We start from the raw sequence: 19,984 nt of genomic DNA on the forward strand, positions 1-19,984 counted from the left end.
TTTTCATTTCAAGATGAAAAGAGTTGTTTACATATTTATGCTCCTGTGGTCCCCTTAAATAACATCCCCAGGTTTAGACCGAAACTGACCTTTTCAGACCAAAACAGCTCATAAACCACACTGCTTTTCACTTTCCATTGCACTGTTTATTTTCATTCTTACAATTACTTAATTACATAGCACTTTATCATGTTTTTCATCAAACCACATAAAACTATAAATAAATAACATTAATAAAACAACCAAACTTTGGTTAGCACAAGTTAATGATCTTAAAATGGCAACTCCAAAGCACTTATGCACACAAGAAAAAAAAAACAAGGGGGGGGGGGGGAGAGGCTCAAACTTTGCCGCAGTAAAATACAAATATAAAATGCATGGGTTTTTACATTTACTTATAAGAACATTTGCAAAGTTGGATCACAAGAAGAATATAACATATCAGGGCTTGAAAAAAAAAAACTTGCATTCTAGCTTGCCTGGGGTAGCTGCATGTTAGCCTTTGTTTTCTTTTCAGTATTTCATAATTTAGTTGGGCAAACAACTTAACACTGCCCTTGACAAACATGAAAACATTATTTTCCAGCAGAATAATCTACCGTCCCTTGCAATAATTTACCTGCCACCAAAACATGGAGTAAGCAGACCGTAACACAAGCTTTCACACTCAAAATGCTTATCATAAACACCGAGTATGGTCAAAACTTTACACTAGAACTGATTCAAGTGAACATGCAAATGCATATTGACACAGATCAGGATCAATTTTGGAAAGAAGTCTCTATATCTAATCTTTCAGCAATTTCGAAACCGAAATGTGTTAAACTTTCATTTACTTGTCCCAGACAACCAGACAGCAATTTTTTTTTCAAGCCCTGAACATTTTATTTTAAGATTTACAGATAAGCATTTTTTTCCTTAAATTAATTAGCACAAAACTAAGGTAGAAGGCAAATTAATGTCAAATTTTCTATTTGTTGAATTAATTATTATTATTTTTTGAAAGAACCAGGAGTTTGAAACTTTAACATATTGGTGATGGATGGTCTTTGTAGTATTTACCTAATATACAGCACCTTTAATTTGAAAACCTCCAAAAATGATATTAAAATCACAGATGATAAAAGAGAGCAAGGCACAGAAAGAACTACAATGGCCAAACATAAACAAGATAAACCATGCTTACATGGACCTTGACCAATTTTAAGCTTCAGGCAAAACATGTTAATAACTTAACGATTCTAGGATATAATGTACCTATACTCACTACTGCAGTATTACAATTGCCGTTATGTAGATTAAAGTATACATACAGGGTAATTCACCACTCACATGATCACCGTATCTGTTACACTGCTAAATACAATCTGTAGCTTATCACTAACATTATTACACCACTAATGAAACAAAGCTGTTGTACTGCTGTATGTTTCTTTTAAGGATGTCGATACATGGACCCAGGACTCGTTCAAACCGTTGCCTGTCAAGTTTGACGCATTTTAGTGTTCCCTTTGCCTGGACTGTTGCAGCTCGGGGTCGATTAAGGACCAGAGCAATTTCACCTGCAAGCACAAATTTAATACCTGTTAATTGAAGTTTTTTAAAATTAAAAATAATACCCTTATGAATGTTCTTTCCACCAATAGCCAATACTACTTGCATCCAATTTAAATTTATTGCGGTTTTCAGTGATGTGTGAAATCTGAAATTCAAAATCTAACTAACGATTGCTCCTGTTAGTCATAATTATAGTGACAGCCAACGAACCATGAAAAACAAACAAACAAAATGGATCGTAATATACAAACACAACCCACAAACGTGACCTTTTGACCCGGTTTATGTGAACTGCTGTTTCCCGAGAGGTCTGCTAAGATGACTGATGGTTGCAAAAAGCATAAACCGTTGGCAGAAAATTGAATTTTAGAGTTCGCATATCACTGAAAACTGAAATAACCCAGAATCCTCTCTTTATCTGCCAGCATAAATGTACACAACTCGTAATGATGTTCAGGATAAAGTTCTAAATACAACACTGTTCTTGCTTCAAACATTTCTCACTCACCAAAGTAGTCAGACTGTCCTAGTCGGCTGACTTCAATATAATCTTCATTTGGTGACCTACGCTGCAAAACGACAGCTACCCCCTGTAAAAAGAACACTTGTTAATCCTTAATTCCAAGAGGTGATCAACACATCTACATTTACTTATAAAATCATTGTCAAGCAGACAGGCAATGGGAATACTGTAACAAGAAGAGAATCAAATTCTCAGAACTAACCAGTAAAAGAAACGTCACATTTGAGGGTCCTCAATAGGTTTCTTGGGATTCAGGATTTGGCTTATTTAAAGGCCAGGATCCAGGATTTTGGAGGAAAAGGGAAGTAAAATTTGGGATTGCAATTATGAACAGGACACAGGATTTGGCGATTTTAAGAGTGGGAATTGGGAAATAACACTTCAAAGAACCAATATCCAAGAAAGAGGTGAGGTGCTAAAAGAGGCGCGCTGTATTGCGTGTACAGGTTACTCACGCTATCTGTCCGCGCCAGATGTGCAAAAATTCCTCGAGCACTCTTCAAACTGCCAAATAAGATGAAACAATAAGAACTACCGAAAAATCTACTATAGTTACTCACTGAGACAGCAGAACCAGAAAAGAGACACATGCATTCCCGCCTACGCGCTTCTCTTCAGATGAATACGCAGCGTAACAAATGATTCCTGCAGAAAAAATCTAATACTTGCGGTCTTTATTCACTTTTTCAACTTTCCGACCTGAACAAACAATCTCTTCTTTATAAATTTATACAAATCAATATTTTAATCTCTCTAAAAAAATTTTTCGGAACCCATACTACCAGACAAAAACAAATAAAGATCATGACACATGAATACGATAACATGCAAAACATCAAAAAGATTAGACTTTTTCTTTATTGGTCACGTGATCATGGGCGTGGCCCGATGACGTCATATTTACGTTATGGACATATAACTAAATAAAACTATATAAACGTGAATGTCCCTAGCAACGGGTCCAAATATATACGTCAGTGGGCCCTTCAAGAACATCAGAAAATGCTGCATAAAGCGTTTATTACAGCTTGCATGTGTCACTCACATGGCTATTGAACCATGGTTTGCAATGAAAGGGCTTTTTATCTTTGTGGTAAGGGACTTGAATATGGTCTGATTGGGATAAGCCAATGAAACCGTCAGGATTAAGGGATTGAGAGAATATTTTGCTAGGGATGGCGGGATTGAAGAACCCTATTAGATACACTCATATTTGGAAATAATATTTCAAACTCAATACTAATTGAGTGCACAGCTTAAAGGAGTGGCCTTATTTGACTATCAAACCTTTTTAAATTAAAGAAGAAAGATGATCTTAAAGTAAATACTCACATCAACAATGATGTAAAATTCATCACCATGCTCTCCCTGGACTACAACATTTTCGTTATCCTCATAAGTAACAGCTTCCAGTGCATCAGCCACAGTAAAACGTTCCCATTTATCTAGCGACTCAAGAATACTGACTTTCTCGAGGAACTGTTCATACATTTTCCTCTTGCGAATCTGACTTCCCATCAATATCCGTCGGTAAGTCACTCGGTCAATGGCCCAAAGCTTCACATCAGTTTTTGACTAAGGAAACACAAAGCAAGAGGACGATGATTAGCAAACACATCAGAATGCGATAACAAGTCTGCATTTGAGCCTGTGCTATAGGTTTTTTTTTAAATCTGTGGTTGTTTTTTTTTCCCTCATTCTTCTGCTTTTTGCATGATTTAGCATACCAGAGTTGAGCAAATCACAAGGTTTCACAGTGCCTCTCCTGATGTGAGGTGTATGATTGAGTACCAGCAAACCACTGGGGAAGATTTCTAACAAATTTGGGGGGGGGGGGCGGTTAGCAACAGGCAAGCTTACTATCTTAGGGAAATAGCCATGCTGATGCATCTTGTCATTTAAAACTATGTAAACTGGGATAAACTGGCTGCATATCGAACAATTTGGCCGGTTCACATAGGATCTTTGACCACTGGTTAAGCAGAAATCCAATAATGATCAGACTTATAAAATTCCCTGAACACAGGAGTTCATGTTCAATTATAAAGATGCCTTTAATCAAATGTTCCTAACCTTGATGGTTGCTGCTCTCGGGGTGCCATAGATTAAGGCCAGTTCACCAAAGCTGCCTCCTTCTCCAATGGTGGACACATACTCCTCAGTGACAAACACCTGACAATCAAAAATAAAATAGTAGACATAAGTATTGGTTTCTTGAAGGTTGCCCTTGCAACAGTACACGATGGACAGGCACTCATTAATTTTTCCCCCACACAAGACTGAAAACGTAATTTTTTATGCAGCTAATTTAGAAATTTTTAGTACAAATTACCCACAAGCTTTGTTTATTCAACCTTTATAAATTCATGAAAAACACACAGTTTGCGAATTTTTTTGGGATACATTGAGCGGATTCACAGATTTTGAAAATACATTGGATTGCGGATAAGCTGAGAATATTGGCCTAGATTCCGTCCTCTTCATGTCAGGGAGCTCTGCTCGTGGATACTAAACGAAGTTCGGATCACTTTGGGTGGTCTTCGTTAAAAATAGGCATTAAAAATAAACAGTATCTACCATCCATCACAGTGAATCTATACCGTACAAAGTTTCCAAGTAATGCAGATACAGATTTGAACAAAAATAGTGGAGGATTGATGGATTTGGCCAAAAAATAGCACTGATCAGTGGATTTGCACACCCCTATTCTTTACCCCTCTAGTATAAATACCTCAGAATCAAAAGCATGTACCGGTAGCTAAACTAAGTATAAAAGTGCACCACCAACTCAGGGAGTTGAAATCAAATTTAAGGAAAATACTGGTAACAGCTAAAACTTTGTCATTTTGGACTTTAAACACCTTGTAACATGGTCAGCTAGTGCAATTTCTTGTGCACCTTGAGTATACTATTTGGACCCGTAAGGAAAGAAAGAATTCCAAAGTGTATTGGATAACCAGTCTTCTCATAAATGCCACTCCAGACCTTGCACTAGCTGACCATCTACCAAGCAATCAAAAATCAAAATACCCACCACAGGAGCAAAAAAAAAAATATGTAAGATTAACCTGTCAAATGATGCGATTTTTGCTGAGCATGTTCGAGGTATTTATACATGTATTTCTAACAGAATTCCGGAAATTGTCAAGAAACACTTTTGATGTGGTCTGTCTAAGCAAGGCTCCACGAACTCAACTAGCCCAGCCAGGATTCTAAGGTATTTATGGTAGTCTAAGTAGTGTGGTACAGTAATCCATCGACAAAAGGGTTTTGTGCGAGTGTTCAGAATTATGTAAACAGACAACATGGATATTTACATCAACTTCACCGCTGTCAATGATGTAGAAGTTGTCGCCCTCATCACCTGAAACAGCAAAAATAAAAGTCAAATCGATTCAACTTCAAATTCCATGCTATCTTAATACTACTATGTGTGTGAAAGGGCCTCTACAGTAACACCGCCTGAAAATAAGGGCTGCTAATCCTATTACGTTCGTGAAAATGTCGAGGACAACAAACACTCCGAGCAGTCGAGAGGAGAGGGACGATTGGAACAGACCTGCCTGAATTATATACACGAAATGTTGGCAGAAAAAAAGAAATCCGATCGCGAATAGATTAACTGCATAAATCAAAGCGTTTTACGCGTTTACCTTGCTGGATGACAGTCTCGCCGGCACCATGTTTGACCAAAGACATGGCGTCAAAAATATCACTGTAGGAAAAACAACATGCATTTAAGCTTACATTCTTGGCATAAAAAACACTACTAGTTCAAAATTAATTGTTGAGGTTGAAATGTTTTTCCCACTGACCTCCTTTCTCCTTCATCGAGGTGAGAAAACAGGATGTTCTTTGCAATTGCCTTCGAAAGGGCGGCCATAGTTTTGTAGTCTTTCGGTACGACCTGTAAAACCAAGCGAAAGCCGCGTTAGTTTTTGCCATTGGCATCATTGCCACTGCTTTTTCTTAGCAATCACCTTATCCTTCACGCTAAAATTACCTTTTTCACATAAGACGTAGCTTCGTCTTCTGTAATTGGTCCAGCGCTAACAGCACCGCGACGTTGTCGAGAAAAGCCACGGACGGGCCCGGGGTGATCCTCAATTTCAAGTTTTTGTTCAGGTTCGCTGTGTTCCTGTGGCTCTGCCTCATGTTCCTGAGAAATAAATTTAAGACACGTTGTTCACTTAGAAAACGAAATTACTTGTCGGCTTGGTCTACATGTGGAATATTGAAGTAAAAACACAGCCCAAAAACAACACGACAGTGTAACAAAGCTTCGATATGAGCTCAAAAGAAAAACACCTTTTCGAGCTTTTCGAAATACTCCCGAAAAAACTTGTGCGGGTTGTCTGGCTTCTTGATACAAAGCTGCACGATACAGTCTTTCAGTATGGCTTGAATGTTATGTTTTTCTACATAAATTTCACACTGCCTGAGCGCTTCGGCATCACCATCCTGCTTTTTGGACGCCATTTTGCTCGCAAATGTCGATCGGAAAAGAACTGACGTGACGTCACACCAACTTATCCAATACTGCAGCGGGATGACGTCAATGTGACGTCAGGAAAGTGATGCGTGGGTACTTACAGTCAAATAATATACCAAATGACCGCTGATTTTTGCAACAAATAGCGACTGTATTCGCAGTCTTCTTTACATATGATTGCAGTTTAAGCTGTTTTCCATACCAAAGCCAACATTTTTTGAACCAAGAGAAAAGAGATGAACGTCAAAATTACAGTAAAATGGAAAAATATAAACGATTTTCTTCAGTCCTTACAACAAGACTGAATTTCAAATTCAGAATAATAATAGCACAAGTCCTCGCCCCCGCAATCTTGCAACAATTCAAATATAATTTAAAGCAATGCTAGCACTTATTTACGTCGATCTATTACGTCTGTTTGCGCAGTTTGACTCTTTTCGACTCCGCAGTTTAAATTGAAGTTAAAATTAGTCACGTCTATTCTATATTTAATTTCTTTTTCTTCGTGTTCGTCGATATTTAATATGTACTGGCTTTTTGTGCGAGCATTAAAATGATCTTGTACACGCGCTGTTTCTAAAATATAAAGAAAATAATTTAGACAGGTCTTTTATAATATGATATCGCACGTACGGTAGTGTTTTAACTTTTAGTTTTAAATACGGTACTTGGCTTATGGCATAAACGTCAACCACACATGTTTTATCGATAAAAAGACGAATAAAAATTAAAAGTGGCAGAACGATGTCCAATCTCCTGACTTAAAGAAACCTCGCGCTCATGCAAATAGTCAAACACATGGGATCCTGTCAAACAACATCTCGCACCGAAATTAATTTATTCTTTTATCGTTTCGAAAGCGACAACGTAGATGTTTAATGTAGTTTGTGTATTTAAACAACAAAAAACATACAGCATTGTGCAGATAACTTACCTCCGTAATGCTATCTTTGCGTTATATGAGAGCGTGTCACTCGGGTTAGAAACGGACATATTTTTTTTGGAGGGGGGGGGGATGAAAAATTTTTCTCTGCAAACTTTTTTTTTAGTTTATGCCCTCGCAACATTCGTCTTACTATTTTTTGTTATACATATCATGTTTTCTTTCCATGCCCTGAAACAATTTTTTTCAATATTTTTCATCCCCCACCCCCCTCCAAAAAAATAATGGTCCGTCCCTTACTAAAAGTTTTTATTGTCCGTATCAACCAGTGTCCGTATTAAGCGGCTTTATGTAAGATGTGAGCTTTTCGTCGCGACAAACAGTAAGGATGCGCACAAACAATTACCGCGAACGTTTTTAATCTGGTGTCGGTGGGGGGGGGGGGGTATTTTTTGGGGGTGAGGCCGTAGAACAGAGTAGTAAAACGGACACCTGGTGTTGGTCCCGTCCCTGCCGTTTTTCAGTCATTTTACTGTCAACAAACTCTCTATAAGACGGGACACTTCCCGGAAGACGGACGGTTGGAGCCGGTCTCGACGATTGTCCGTTTGAGAGAGAGTTGCAGTGACTGTAATCTTGAAGAGTCTTTCAGTCACGCCTCTAGTTATAGTATCACGGTAAGTTTTCATTAATTTTGTATCGCCTTTTTTTTAACTCGCGAGATCGGGTAAACTACCAACAGCGGTTCGCTTACAGATGTAATAAGTAAGCCAGCAGGCAAGTAAAGCACTGGCTCGGCAAACGGTAACGCAAGTGGACGCAAGTTCAACTTGCGTACAGACTTGCGTTGGATGGCCAAACGGACACGCAAGTTAAGTCGCAAAAGCACGCAAGTTTGCAAAAAGTCATTTACAATGCTACGAGGTGCAATTTAGTATTTAAAGTAAACTGCAAAAAATGCGTTGACTTAGATGGGTGGCCGAACGGTTAAAAAATTGCGTTAACTTAAGTGTAAATTTGATCTCGACCAAAGTGAACGTGGGTCAACGCAAGTGTTCGCAAGTGCACGCAAGTCCTGGCCAAATGAAGACGCAAGTAGACGCAAGGTTTCAACTTGCGTCTACTTGCGTCTTCGTTTGTCTAGGGCTTCGAGCCAAGTGGTCCACCAGGCCGAGGCTTATCCTGGTTTAATAGGATGAAGCGACTAGGAAATTTCTACTCCCCCCTGAATGGGTGGATTGGGGAGGGGTACTGTGGGAGTAAAGTGCCTTGCTCAAGAATACAACACGTGACCCCAGCCTGGGCTCGAACCCGGACCGCTCGATCTGGAGTACAGCGCGCTAGCCATTAGGCCACGGCGCCTTCAGGCTAACTGGAGCTTTTTTGTTTCCCCGTTTATCAAGGTCGCACTGAAAAATTGAAAAATCCATTGGCCACTGATGGATGTTTGTCCGTCTTGGCCGAATTTTAAAATGTCTGGTACAAAGCAAAGAGGGTTAAAGAAATAAGCAAATTCAAGTAACAAGTTTACAAAAAAAATGTAAAAAAGAAACGATAAAGAGAATTTAAATATTCAGCCACAGAGTATGCATATTTTCTTGGCGTAAGGCGTTCCTTGGAGTCATGAATGGAGGGCGTAATGGAGGTCTTTCTCTCTGTGAAATTGAAAACGTTTTACTTCTTCTCAACTTCGATGCAAGCCCGAGTCTTCTTACAGGAGGGTCTACTATAAAAGGAAAGCGAAAAGTCTCCACAAAGGCTACTGAATTAATATTGATGGCGTGACCAATCTTTTCAGCAAGATAAAATTTCTCTTATTAACAATAATAAAATTCGCCGCGACTAGTGCCACGAGATGAGAGCTTTTGAGTGGAGTCCTGTCTTTTCTGACGGTAGCGGAGAATTTTCAGTTTTGTTCAAATGGCGAGCTAGTTAACATATTATTGGACTCTAAATTATATTTCCGGGGGATGTTAAGAAAAGGAATACGCAATAAATTTACATTATACATAGCACTTGAAGTAACAAAGAGCTATGTGCCAAATTACACTCGGGCGTTTGTCCGGATTTCGTAGTGATTTAGCTTGATCTGGTCATCTTGCGCATACATTTTTGTCTTTCTTTTCCCTTTACAGCGTAGAGTAGATAGTTAAATACTTTGCGTCTGATATGACTGATATAGGTGGACACAGGAAATTCGCAATGCAATAGTAAAATTAAAATATTAAAATAATAAACGGTGGGAATAATGACCCATACCTGATTGTTTCTCTGTTTCGCCGTATCATCATGAACCAGCTCGGACATAACTGAATAAATCGTAGGGATATTTCCTTATTTCCTACTACTTATTTATAAAACTACTATAAACAAGGTAAAATTTGCTCAACACTCAGGTAGTTTACACGTAGGCCCCTCGTGTTAAACAATTAAGAACCTTTTCATTTTCAGCATAATTATCGTAGCTATCACTGATTTATGCCAGGGTTTTGAATAAATAAATTTGTTTTTGAAATCATTACTTTGCATCTCTCCACAACCCTTTATATCGCTTTCTGCACGAAATATTTCAAATTTTCCCCCGTTGAGAAAATGAGATCAGGAATGCGAATCCTATTGTAAAAACTGATGCTCAATTTTTTTACTGGCTGAGCGATTCAAAAGTCCGACAAGCGTCAGATTCGTAAATAATTTTCAAAAAAAAAAAGAAAAACACACAAGGATGTTCATGTTAAAACTGAACTAGTCGTTATTAAAAACCCCGAGATTTTCTTTAAATCTGACATTTATAAAAAGAACTCACGCTAAAAAATAATTCTGAATTTCGCATAAAAGAGGCAAAAGTCATTGAGAAAAAATTATATCTATGAGGTTGCCTGTTTTGGGGTAGGAAGGGTTAACCGAATAATTTAATCATCAATCTCGTTGAGTTAAAAAAAACATTTACACTGCTGCTTTAATTTCTATGAAATAAAATAAAATAAATATAGAGGAGCTCGATAAATCGGAACCAATTTAAACTGATGTAGATGTTCCTGATAAGTAGCCTGATCCAGGCGTTCGGTTAGTTGGGGAGCGCGAAAAACGGCGAGCGAAAAAATAAAGGGAGGGGAGGGGGCGGGGAGGAGGACGGTAGACAGGCTTCAAAATGATCAATGTTATGATCTGTTACTATAGTTTTAAAATCAACTTTAAAGTATCTTAATTTATCCCATGAAATGGCACAACAAAATTTTCGTTCCAACAGAAAAGGAAACTTCATTTTTCCCTCGTTGGTGTACAACCACTCTATAATCCGTGTAACGGAAATCGCGAACGATTTCTCACACGAGAGTTACAAATTTCATTTAAAACGACATCACCCATAGCAGCGCGACAGTTGTGGGGTTTCACGGGCAAGAGCGAGGCCTTGGTACATTTCCTGGTCGAAACCGCACATTCTCGTCCTCAGAGGCCGCGATCCTTTTGGTCAGCACGAAAAAATCGTGGACCTTGGGAACAATAATGGGTCACGTCACAAATCCTACTCGTACCAGGGCGATTATCACTTCAAAGCTGAGAGGTGACCGGGCGGCCTGAGCTACTCGCGCCCCTTCCCGTCGAATGTCAGACAACTCGCCCCCCGGACAACTAGCCCCAAACAACTAGCCCCCAATCTGGACGACTAGCCCCCAGTACTACTTAAGAAAAAATTTACTTATGCTTACCGTATTCTGACTTGCTTTTGATGTCCCAAATATTCTACGATAGCAGGGCACGAGCACAAAATATGTAGCGATTATAAAGTTGCTTCGTGTTGGCGACAAATTTATTATGTTCAGTGGGAACTTTACGTTTAGTTTTGCCTAAACCTATGAAGAGATAAGAATTTTTAAAACTGCTATTTGTCCTAATTGCTCAGGAAATTCGAATTGCGGTGACAAAATACTGCCCAATTTACTTCCTACATAAACTTCGCATCGACATCCTATATAGCCTTGGAGTCCCCCCCCGGCTCTGTTAAGATAATTTATAATGGCAAGCAAAGACTTCCTTATCTCCCCTTTATAAGAGCATCTGGACCCACCACTAAATATCTATGGCAAGCAAGTTCAAAACTAATAAAATAAAATTCTTGAATTTCATTTTGCAAACAAACTTTTTTGGATGTTTACATCGCGTAGGGTTTTATTCGATTGTTGACTTCAGAATAATTCGTAAAAAATTAGTCAAAATAATGGGCGAAAAGTCGATTGCACCAGAAAATCGCTATTTTATTTCATCCGAGGTTGATTTCGGCAGAAATTGGTTAGAAATTATAGTCAAATTAATGTAAGAATAAACCGGTTCGTACTTTGTACTTTTCTTCAGTAGAAATGTTCAAGTGTAAAAGGTCGTTTTGGGATCCGTTTTAGGTTGACTTCGTTCCCATATGAAACACTTTTCCAGCGATTTTCTGTTGATCAATATTTAAATCTACAGAAATTTAAACGGGCATTTTTGTAACAATAGAACACAAAATTGACTCAACCAATCACTAACCAGTCGAAAACGGTTGTTCTTAATGGTCTGACACCTATATACCGAAAACGGTTTCAAAAGTATTCTTTCGGGACATCAACCAAATCAGGGTTTTCTTCGTACTCTTTTGAGTATTTTAAATTTCCATGACCTTTTTCATGACCTAAATTTCAATTGAAATAGTTCAATGCGCCCTCCATACGATCAGCCATTCTGTGTTTTTATTTGTTCCTAAATTTGACCATTTCTGGGGGAAATTTTCAAAAATTATCTTGATTTCGGGTACGTCACAGTGCGACGCACCTTACCGTGGCCACCCAACAAACTTTTTTACAAGTGTCATCTTGTAATATTTTACGTTTTCACTGCATTTTGTTGATAAACACGATGTAACGAGTATCTATTTGATCTTATTCAACTTTGCAACGAGGCGTGTTCGTCCAACACTGAATAATAATACGAGAGCACACTTGTAAAAAAGTTTGTTAGGTGGCCATGGTAAGGCGCGTCGCACTGTAATGTTTTAACCTGCCTGATTTATTTTGTACAATCAATACCATTTTCCATGACCCAAACTTAAATTCCACGACTTTCCAGGCCTGGAAAATGAAATTCTAAAATTCCATGACTTTCCAGGTTTTCTATTACCTGTACGAACCCTGCAAATCAATGAACCAAGACAGATTCCATCCGACCTTAGGGGTATGATCTTAGAGGTTTTATTTTCAGCAGTCCAGTTAAAGGCGAAACTGGCTCCAAGTGACTTCTGATAAATTGTTAGATTCTCCTTCCAATTTGCCCTTTGTTCGCTTGTAAATCAAAAAGAGAATTTCATATAAGATCAGGAGTCACTTACGGCCTTATTCCTTGCAGCCCTGCTCTAGTGAATATATGGTGCAAGTTGCAGAGGGAATGTGTGAAGAAAATGCGCATTAATCTTCCACGCGCGCCACTAAAACTTGTCACGCAACCTTAGACACGTTGCGTGACAGCCAAAACACAGCTAGGCTGCGAAGTCTATACTGTAATAATGTGCAACACACTGGCCGAAAAAAATGAATTAGATGTAAGGAGATATCTTAAATTAATATTGGCGGCTTCAATGTATGAATGAATGAATGAAATACTTTATTAAAGTGTCTGAAGTATTTAGCTTAAAAAAACTAATTGTGGACACTATTTACATTATTATATATCTAAGCTATTTAAAGTTAAAATATTTACACTTAAATTCTAAGAAGAAGAAAAACTGAAGAATCGTACTACATACATTAATAAATAAATAGATCAATAAATTACAATAGAATATAAAATTTTATCATAAAAGTAGGTGAAAGATAAAAATTGCAGTTAAGAGTTAAAAATTAAAAATTTAAAAAATGTATATCGGCTAGCTGCATATGTCACATTGACACTCAGTTTGTATAAGACGGGTGAGGTCTTTTTTTAAAATACTGTTTTTAAAACTCGTGACATTATGTTTTTCTCTATCACTGTGGTGATAGACTTTTCACTTTTCAAAATTCCAATTCTTTATTCCTGCTATGTGAAATTCTAATGAGAGAACATTTCGATATACAATTGAGGATAAAAATAAGATAAGCGAAAATAAGCCACGATGTTTCGAACTCATCTTGAGTTCATTATCAAGTAGATATGAGTAAAATAACGGTCGAGTTAAGTTTAAATGCAAATAGAGGTGATAGAGTATATTAGAATATTTTAAAAAGCAGTGTTTCGCAGTCAATAGCGTTCACAGTGCTCAACACTGCTTTTTAAAATATTCGAATATACTCTATCACCTCTATTTGCATTTAAACTTAACTCGACCGTTATTTTACTCATATCTACTTGATTATGAACTCAAGATGAGTTCGAAACATCGTGGCTTATTTTCGCTAATGTGAAATTGTTTTGTTTTTCTGTATCAATTAAAAAAAAGTTTCATCACGCTTATTTTGATGTGCTTCCTCCCAGTAAATTATTAACATTTATCGTGTATAAATAAAAGCTTTTATTTATTTATTATTATTAATCTGTCAACAGCTGAAGCACTTGTCGGACTCTGGATTCAACCACAGCATCCTGTTCACTTGCTCCTAAAATTGTAAAACATGTAGCAGTAATTTTATGGCATAGATAACTATAAAAGCAGTAACAAGGGTCAGTGATGTGAAATTTAACCTTGTAAACGAGGATGTTTCAGGGTAAGACCCACGTGACAGCACTAAAGGTTGACTCTCAAGCCTTCTTCATTGGAGAAGCATTAAAGAGGGGGATGAATAGGGGAAAGTATATCCACTGACCCCTGTTATTTTTTTTTAGCAAAATCTGCCAATCTGCCACTATTTTCATTCAAATCCGCATTTCTTGAAAACTTTATGTGGTATAGTTTAACTGCCACGGACAGTAGATGTTGTTTTTTATGCCAATTTTTCAAAGAAGTTGCCTTTTATTGCTTGTTTTTGTGACAGATCTGCCACCATACCAAATACGGGGCCAAAATTCTCAGCTAATCTACGATCCACTGTCTTTTCGAAAACCGCAAAATTTACTCAATGTATCACAAAAGTTCATAATCCGTGTGCTTTTTGGACAAATCTGTCTATCCATCAACCTATTCACCCCACTCAAAATTTTATCACTGGGCCAAGACTGAGCATCTGGCATTACAGGAGGTGTCTGGTTATCTGAGGTGTGCATAGGTGGATGTTCAACTGTGCTAAAATGAATGAGCTTGCACCCTTCAATTGGCAAAGAGTTAATTTTCTATTAGTAAGGCAGTTGAAAGCTCACACTTTTTGAAGGATATGATGGCTGAAAGCCTTCCAGAGCAACACCATAGTAAGTATCAGTCTTGTATAATAAATTATTCATTATTTTAATTTCATTTTGAAATTCAGGGCATCTCATAGCACACTCATGGTGCCACATGCTCAAAATTTGGTTGATATGTAAAAAATCGTAAGTCTTTAATTCAAAATAAATAAATGTACCTGTTCCACTTTCAAGACTCTGCTCTGCCATTTCAATTGTCTTGTCTTTTGCCGCTCCCTTCAATCCCTCCAGATATTTTAGCAGAATTTGAAAGTTCTCATCAGAGATCTTTAAAAAAACAGTTGAAGGATACAAGTTTAATTTCTGCCGCACTAATGCCTTCATGTGTGGATGTGGCCATCTCTAAGTTCAGTTAAACCACAGAAACCACATCAGCTTGTGTATTTGAGACACCTTAAACTTTCCAAAATTTAAGGTGGCTCTGAAACCCATGTACATGTAGACTTATTTTTAAACTTTGCCAAAAGTTGTATCTTAACAGGCTGATCATTATTCCATCAGAAAAAATGGGAGTCACTAAGCTTGGTTTTGAGTTATAAGCAAAGGGTGGCGTTAAAGGGTGTTTTTAACAGGTTATACCATTGCTATGGTAACTTTTAATGTCAAGAAAATAATCACTGGATTGCCTGTGTGTGTTTGTGATTGGTCGGAGTGATTACTTTGGTTTTGGTTTTACGACACTCATTAGAAAACTGCTCAACTCACCTGTTCTTGATCAAACATATTCTGTAGAAGCCAAACTTGACGCACTTTCTTGAAGTTCCAGTTTCCTCTGCTATTGTGCCATGTATGTAAATAGTCAATACCCGGATGAATGGTGGTTTTAGATTCCTGACCTGGTTGACGTTTTGATTTCTTTTTCTTCTCTTTCTTGACAGTGTCTGTTTCCTCAGTGTCTACATCCTCACTAGTATCTAAAGTTTTATCATCAATTTTCTCATTGCTTTCAGTGTCAAGAGTATGATCTGGTTCAACTTCTCTTGTCCTCTTTTTCTTTTTCTTCTTATTATCAACCTCATCATCAACATTGTTTGCATCAGATATGTTTTGTAGGTCACCTTTTTGATTTATCTTTTGTTGGACTTCATAAACGTTCATATTGTCACGTTTCCTTTTCTTCCTCTTCTCGCCAACGTCGACTTTTGGTTCTTTCGCCTTTTTACCATCTTTTTGCTTTAAATGCTCGTTTTCATCACGACGAGACTCTCCTACTTCTTTCTTTTCCTCACCCCTGCCAAGGCTAGTCTTTTCGTTAAAGTTACTTTCTTCAAAGGTACTATCAACATTTGCAGTTCCCGCGAGTTCTTGTTCCCTTTCACGACATTTCTCTCGTTTCTTCTTCACTTTGCCTTCACGCTGGTACTTATCTTCAACGCTATCAGAAGGTTGCGATGTCTTAACGTCTGTGTCCTTCCTTCTTTTCTTTCGTTTTTTGTCTGAATCCCTCTCGACATGATCTTCCAGGCAGTTCTCGTCATCAGAACATCGAACACGTTTCAGTCGCGGCAGTGACATGAACTTCTGTTTTTCCTTCACTTTTTCGCCTTGCTTGTAATCTACTTCAACTTTTTTCTTGTGACAATATTCCTGCTCAGTTTTTGCTTTCTCGTGTTTTTGCTTTTCGTCTTTTAAACTTCTCTTTGTCATGATTGCTGACTAGAACTCACTTCACGTGTTTACTTCACAAAATCCGCCATGTTGGAAGGGTGACTGGGCTCAGAAGTCCCCATGCCTCCTCCACCAAAAATTGCGCTGTGAGCTTAGCTGGGTAGGGAGGGTAGGGAGTTAACTCCCTTCCAAGTAGGGGCATGTAGTGGCCACGTATTTTTGAAAAATTGATAGACTGTCAAATGGAATTGAAAGTATTTCTAGATCTTTGTGGAGTTTTTGAAGTAGAGTAGTCCCAAATGAAAGCAATGCAAGTGAAAATATAAATAATTATTTTTTCACATGGAGTGAAGGAATTTATCACTAATAATTTGCTCATGTATTTGTCACTTTGTTTTTGCTTTGTAAATGTCGTGTGAAAGTGCAAGAAGCGACTTTACCTTGTTTTCCATTCATATTCCCTCTATAGCGCCCGCCTGCAGGGAATCACGGTAGTTGTATTCATCAAATCTTGCGCGAGACTTAGCAACATGCATCGTTGCTAAGTCTCGCGCATGGTTTGATGAAAACAACTACCGTGATTTCCTGCAGGCGCGTGCTATAGAGGGAATCGAGTATTATTTGAGGTTCTTTTTCTCCTTTGGCAAACAGTCACGTACACCCAGAATCATTCTTGTCACCCAAGTCCACAATACTTTTGGTCTGCACCAGGGATTGAGACCTGTGGCCGGTCCCGATTTGTAGCATGTGCAGAGTACTATTTTTGTATTTTCAGCCAATCAAATTTGTCCGATAATTTGAAATTAAGTCTGTGAATCACAGATTTCTGGTGTCGATCCCTGGCACAGTTTAGAAGAATCATGGAGTTGAGAAATGTAACTACCATCACTCTAGTGAAGATGAAGCATTCAACAAGACACGAGCGTGGGACAAAGAATAAATTTGAGTCCCTGACGGGAATTGAACCCATGGCCTCCCAGATACTGGTGTCACCGGTTGGGCGCTCTAACCAACTGACTAGGTTGATATGTGACACTCTAGTGATGACAGATGATGGTATTGTCTGATACTCAAATTTTATCGTTTGAATGGCTTTTTCTGGAAAATCAAATTACAATAAAATAGCATGCTTGCAGCAATACATTATGCTAAAACATATCATGACCTACACACAGCAGCTACTGGTCAACTGCAGTCTACATTTTTTTGTAGCTTGTTGAACCCCTTCAAATAAATGACAAGTTACAATGTCAAATTCACTCATATCATTTATTTACTTGTTTGTCATGTAATCTTTTGTCCAACAAACTACCGCTGTCACTCATTCTCTCCATCTCTAGTGAGGCAGAAGGCATAGTACACCGACAATCTTGGCCTTTTGCCACTGCCTTGCTTCCTTTTTTCCAACGCACTCGAGGTTGAACGCAGTCTAAAACTTTGATAACGACTATTTTAAATTATTTATTTGCTGCGAAACAATCTTTCTCGCCTCCTCGACTTCTTAAGTTGAAATATTCATATCAGCACCAGAGGAAATTAAGAGTTGTTTCATTTCAGTCTTACAAGCTATTACAGCAAGAAAGAGTGGTGTTTCCCCTGTCACTCTCCTTGCATTAACATTAGCTCCATGTTGTAACAATATTTGGGCAATATTAACATGCCCTCTGATTGCTGCCTCATGTAGGGGCGTGTCACCAGAATCACTAGACATGTTTATGGCACTTCCTTCATCAATAAGGAACTCAACAACCTCTTCGTAACCATCTAATGATGCCAAGAACAGTGGTGTTTTACCCTCAAAGTCTCCAACATGAACGTCTGCACCCTTCTTAACTAAAAGTTCAGCAACCTCTTTGTCTATAACATAGTGAAGGGGAGTTCTCCCATATCGATCACTCAAGTTTAAACTACCTCCATTAGAAAGCAATAATGCAACAATCTCTTTGTTATGAATTTTTCTCACTGCTAAGCTCAAAGGTGTTTCTCCTTTTGCAGAAGTAACATCAACATGGCCACCACTTCGTATAAGATAAGACACAATTTCCACATATCCTTCCTTAGCTGCATTGTGCAGAGGGGTGTACTGGGCCATATTTGAGACATTTACACTGCTACCATTTTGCACAAGTCTTTTAACACATTCTTTATGTCCTTCTTCTGCAGCGAGTAAGAGAGCTGTGTCTCCAAAACCTGTAGAGGCCTGAAGATCGGCTCCATTTTGAATGAGAATGGCTACAATTTCCGCGTGACCCTTCCCGGCTGCCATATGTAACGCACTCTTTCCCCAAGTTGACTTACAGTCGACAGCAACACCCAAACGAAGGAGATACAAGACTGTTTCTTTATTTCCTCCCATTGCTGCATAATGCAGCACTCCTCTCCTACCTCTGTCTTTTGCATTTACGTCTGCTCCGTTTTCAACCAGAAATCGTACAACTCGACATGAATTGGACGCCGCAGCAAGCAATAAAGGCGTGGCAGCTGCATTGTCCCGGAATGGTGAAGGTTTGTCAATATTTTCTCCAAGTTTTAAAACTCTTTTGATCTGCCTAACACTGCCTTTACTTGCTGCTTCGTGCACGAGTGACAAGTGTTGTGTATTCTTGTCGGCCTTCTCGACAATTTGTAACAATTCTGGAGCGTCTTTGACAAGGTCTTTTGCTGTCAGTACACAACTGTCACACCACTCACACATGGCTCCGGGGTACTGTGGCACCCTAACCCTCATGGCTATTGCCGTGTCCAGTTTGCTAGGACTACAGGAAATAATAGTTTTACATGTAGTGAGGTCCCTTTCAATGCATGCAGCGTGTAGTACGCTACTTTCGTTATTATACGGCGTACAGACGGCTTCGAACGCGAGAGTTAACAGTCGATCCATTTTAACCGGCCGCCATTGTCGCCGCCATTTTGCTATTGCTCTGACCCAGTTTTCGCGAGTTCCCGCGAAATGAGAGGTCCTGATCACAAAATGGCGAAAACATGTTGGGGAGGCTGGGCTGGGGGTGCCTATTCTCATCTCCGATACCGAAATAGAGGGGGGAAGCTATACTCGTAAGCTACGGAAACCGCCTATCAGAAGAATTGCAACGAAGTCAAGACCAGTCCTTTTCCTGTTGTCTTCCAACCTTTTTAACAGATCTCTTTATCATGGCTGCCACAGATACCAGTATTCAAAATTCCCTGATAAAAATTGTCTTTTTTCGTGACCTGTAGCAACCCTCCCCCTTTTCATGGCGTCAGTGACGCATCCGGAGGTACTGAAAAGTAAGGGGAGGGGGGCAGGAGCAGACTTATCAGATCAATCTAGGTTTCTGGGAAACTGCCCACCTACCCCTCCCCAAACCTAACATTAACACTTACTTATCGCTTTGGGCAAAATGTTAGGTTTTTTTTTTTTTTTTTTTTTTTTTTTTGGGGGGGGGGGGGTATAGGTGGGCAGTTAAGCAGGGAGGGAGAGTGGGGGCGTGCCCCCTCGAACAGAGGATTGCACACTCGGTTCTCACATCATAATAAACAGCACCACATGAAAACATTGCTCAGTAGCTTTCTCCACAGTGGCTATAAAGATTAGAAGTGAAAT

At 38.7% G+C, this 19,984-nt stretch overlaps 3 protein-coding genes across 3 annotated transcripts; all 3 read right to left on the reverse strand.

The window, feature by feature from the left end:
* Positions 1-124: 124 nt before the first annotated feature.
* On the reverse strand, positions 125-6,595 carry LOC144632295 (cAMP-dependent protein kinase type I-alpha regulatory subunit-like). Its single transcript, XM_078490917.1, has 9 exons — positions 6,389-6,595; positions 6,084-6,239; positions 5,896-5,987; positions 5,734-5,795; positions 5,398-5,444; positions 4,154-4,252; positions 3,413-3,655; positions 2,066-2,147; positions 125-1,562 (listed from the first exon to the last, which is right to left on the reverse strand). The coding sequence occupies exons 1-9, from the start codon at positions 6,557-6,559 to the stop codon at positions 1,390-1,392; spliced, it is 1,125 nt and encodes a 374-aa protein (XP_078347043.1). The 5' UTR covers positions 6,560-6,595; the 3' UTR covers positions 125-1,389.
* Positions 6,596-13,515: 6,920 nt separating this feature from the next.
* Positions 13,516-16,532, reverse strand: LOC144632296 (uncharacterized). Its single transcript, XM_078490918.1, has 4 exons — positions 15,499-16,532; positions 14,952-15,060; positions 13,983-14,054; positions 13,516-13,935 (listed from the first exon to the last, which is right to left on the reverse strand). The coding sequence occupies exons 1-3, from the start codon at positions 16,438-16,440 to the stop codon at positions 13,987-13,989; spliced, it is 1,119 nt and encodes a 372-aa protein (XP_078347044.1). The 5' UTR covers positions 16,441-16,532; the 3' UTR covers positions 13,516-13,935; positions 13,983-13,986.
* Positions 16,533-17,465: 933 nt separating this feature from the next.
* LOC144632280 (uncharacterized) lies at positions 17,466-19,315 on the reverse strand. Its single transcript, XM_078490894.1, has one exon. The coding sequence runs from the start codon at positions 19,280-19,282 to the stop codon at positions 17,903-17,905; it is 1,380 nt and encodes a 459-aa protein (XP_078347020.1). The 5' UTR covers positions 19,283-19,315; the 3' UTR covers positions 17,466-17,902.
* Positions 19,316-19,984: the final 669 nt, after the last annotated feature.

The sequence above is a fragment of the Oculina patagonica genome, chromosome 12 (assembly GCF_052425735.1).
Source record: "Oculina patagonica isolate OP01 chromosome 12, crgOcupat, whole genome shotgun sequence".
Lineage (NCBI taxonomy): Eukaryota > Metazoa > Cnidaria > Anthozoa > Scleractinia > Oculinidae > Oculina > Oculina patagonica.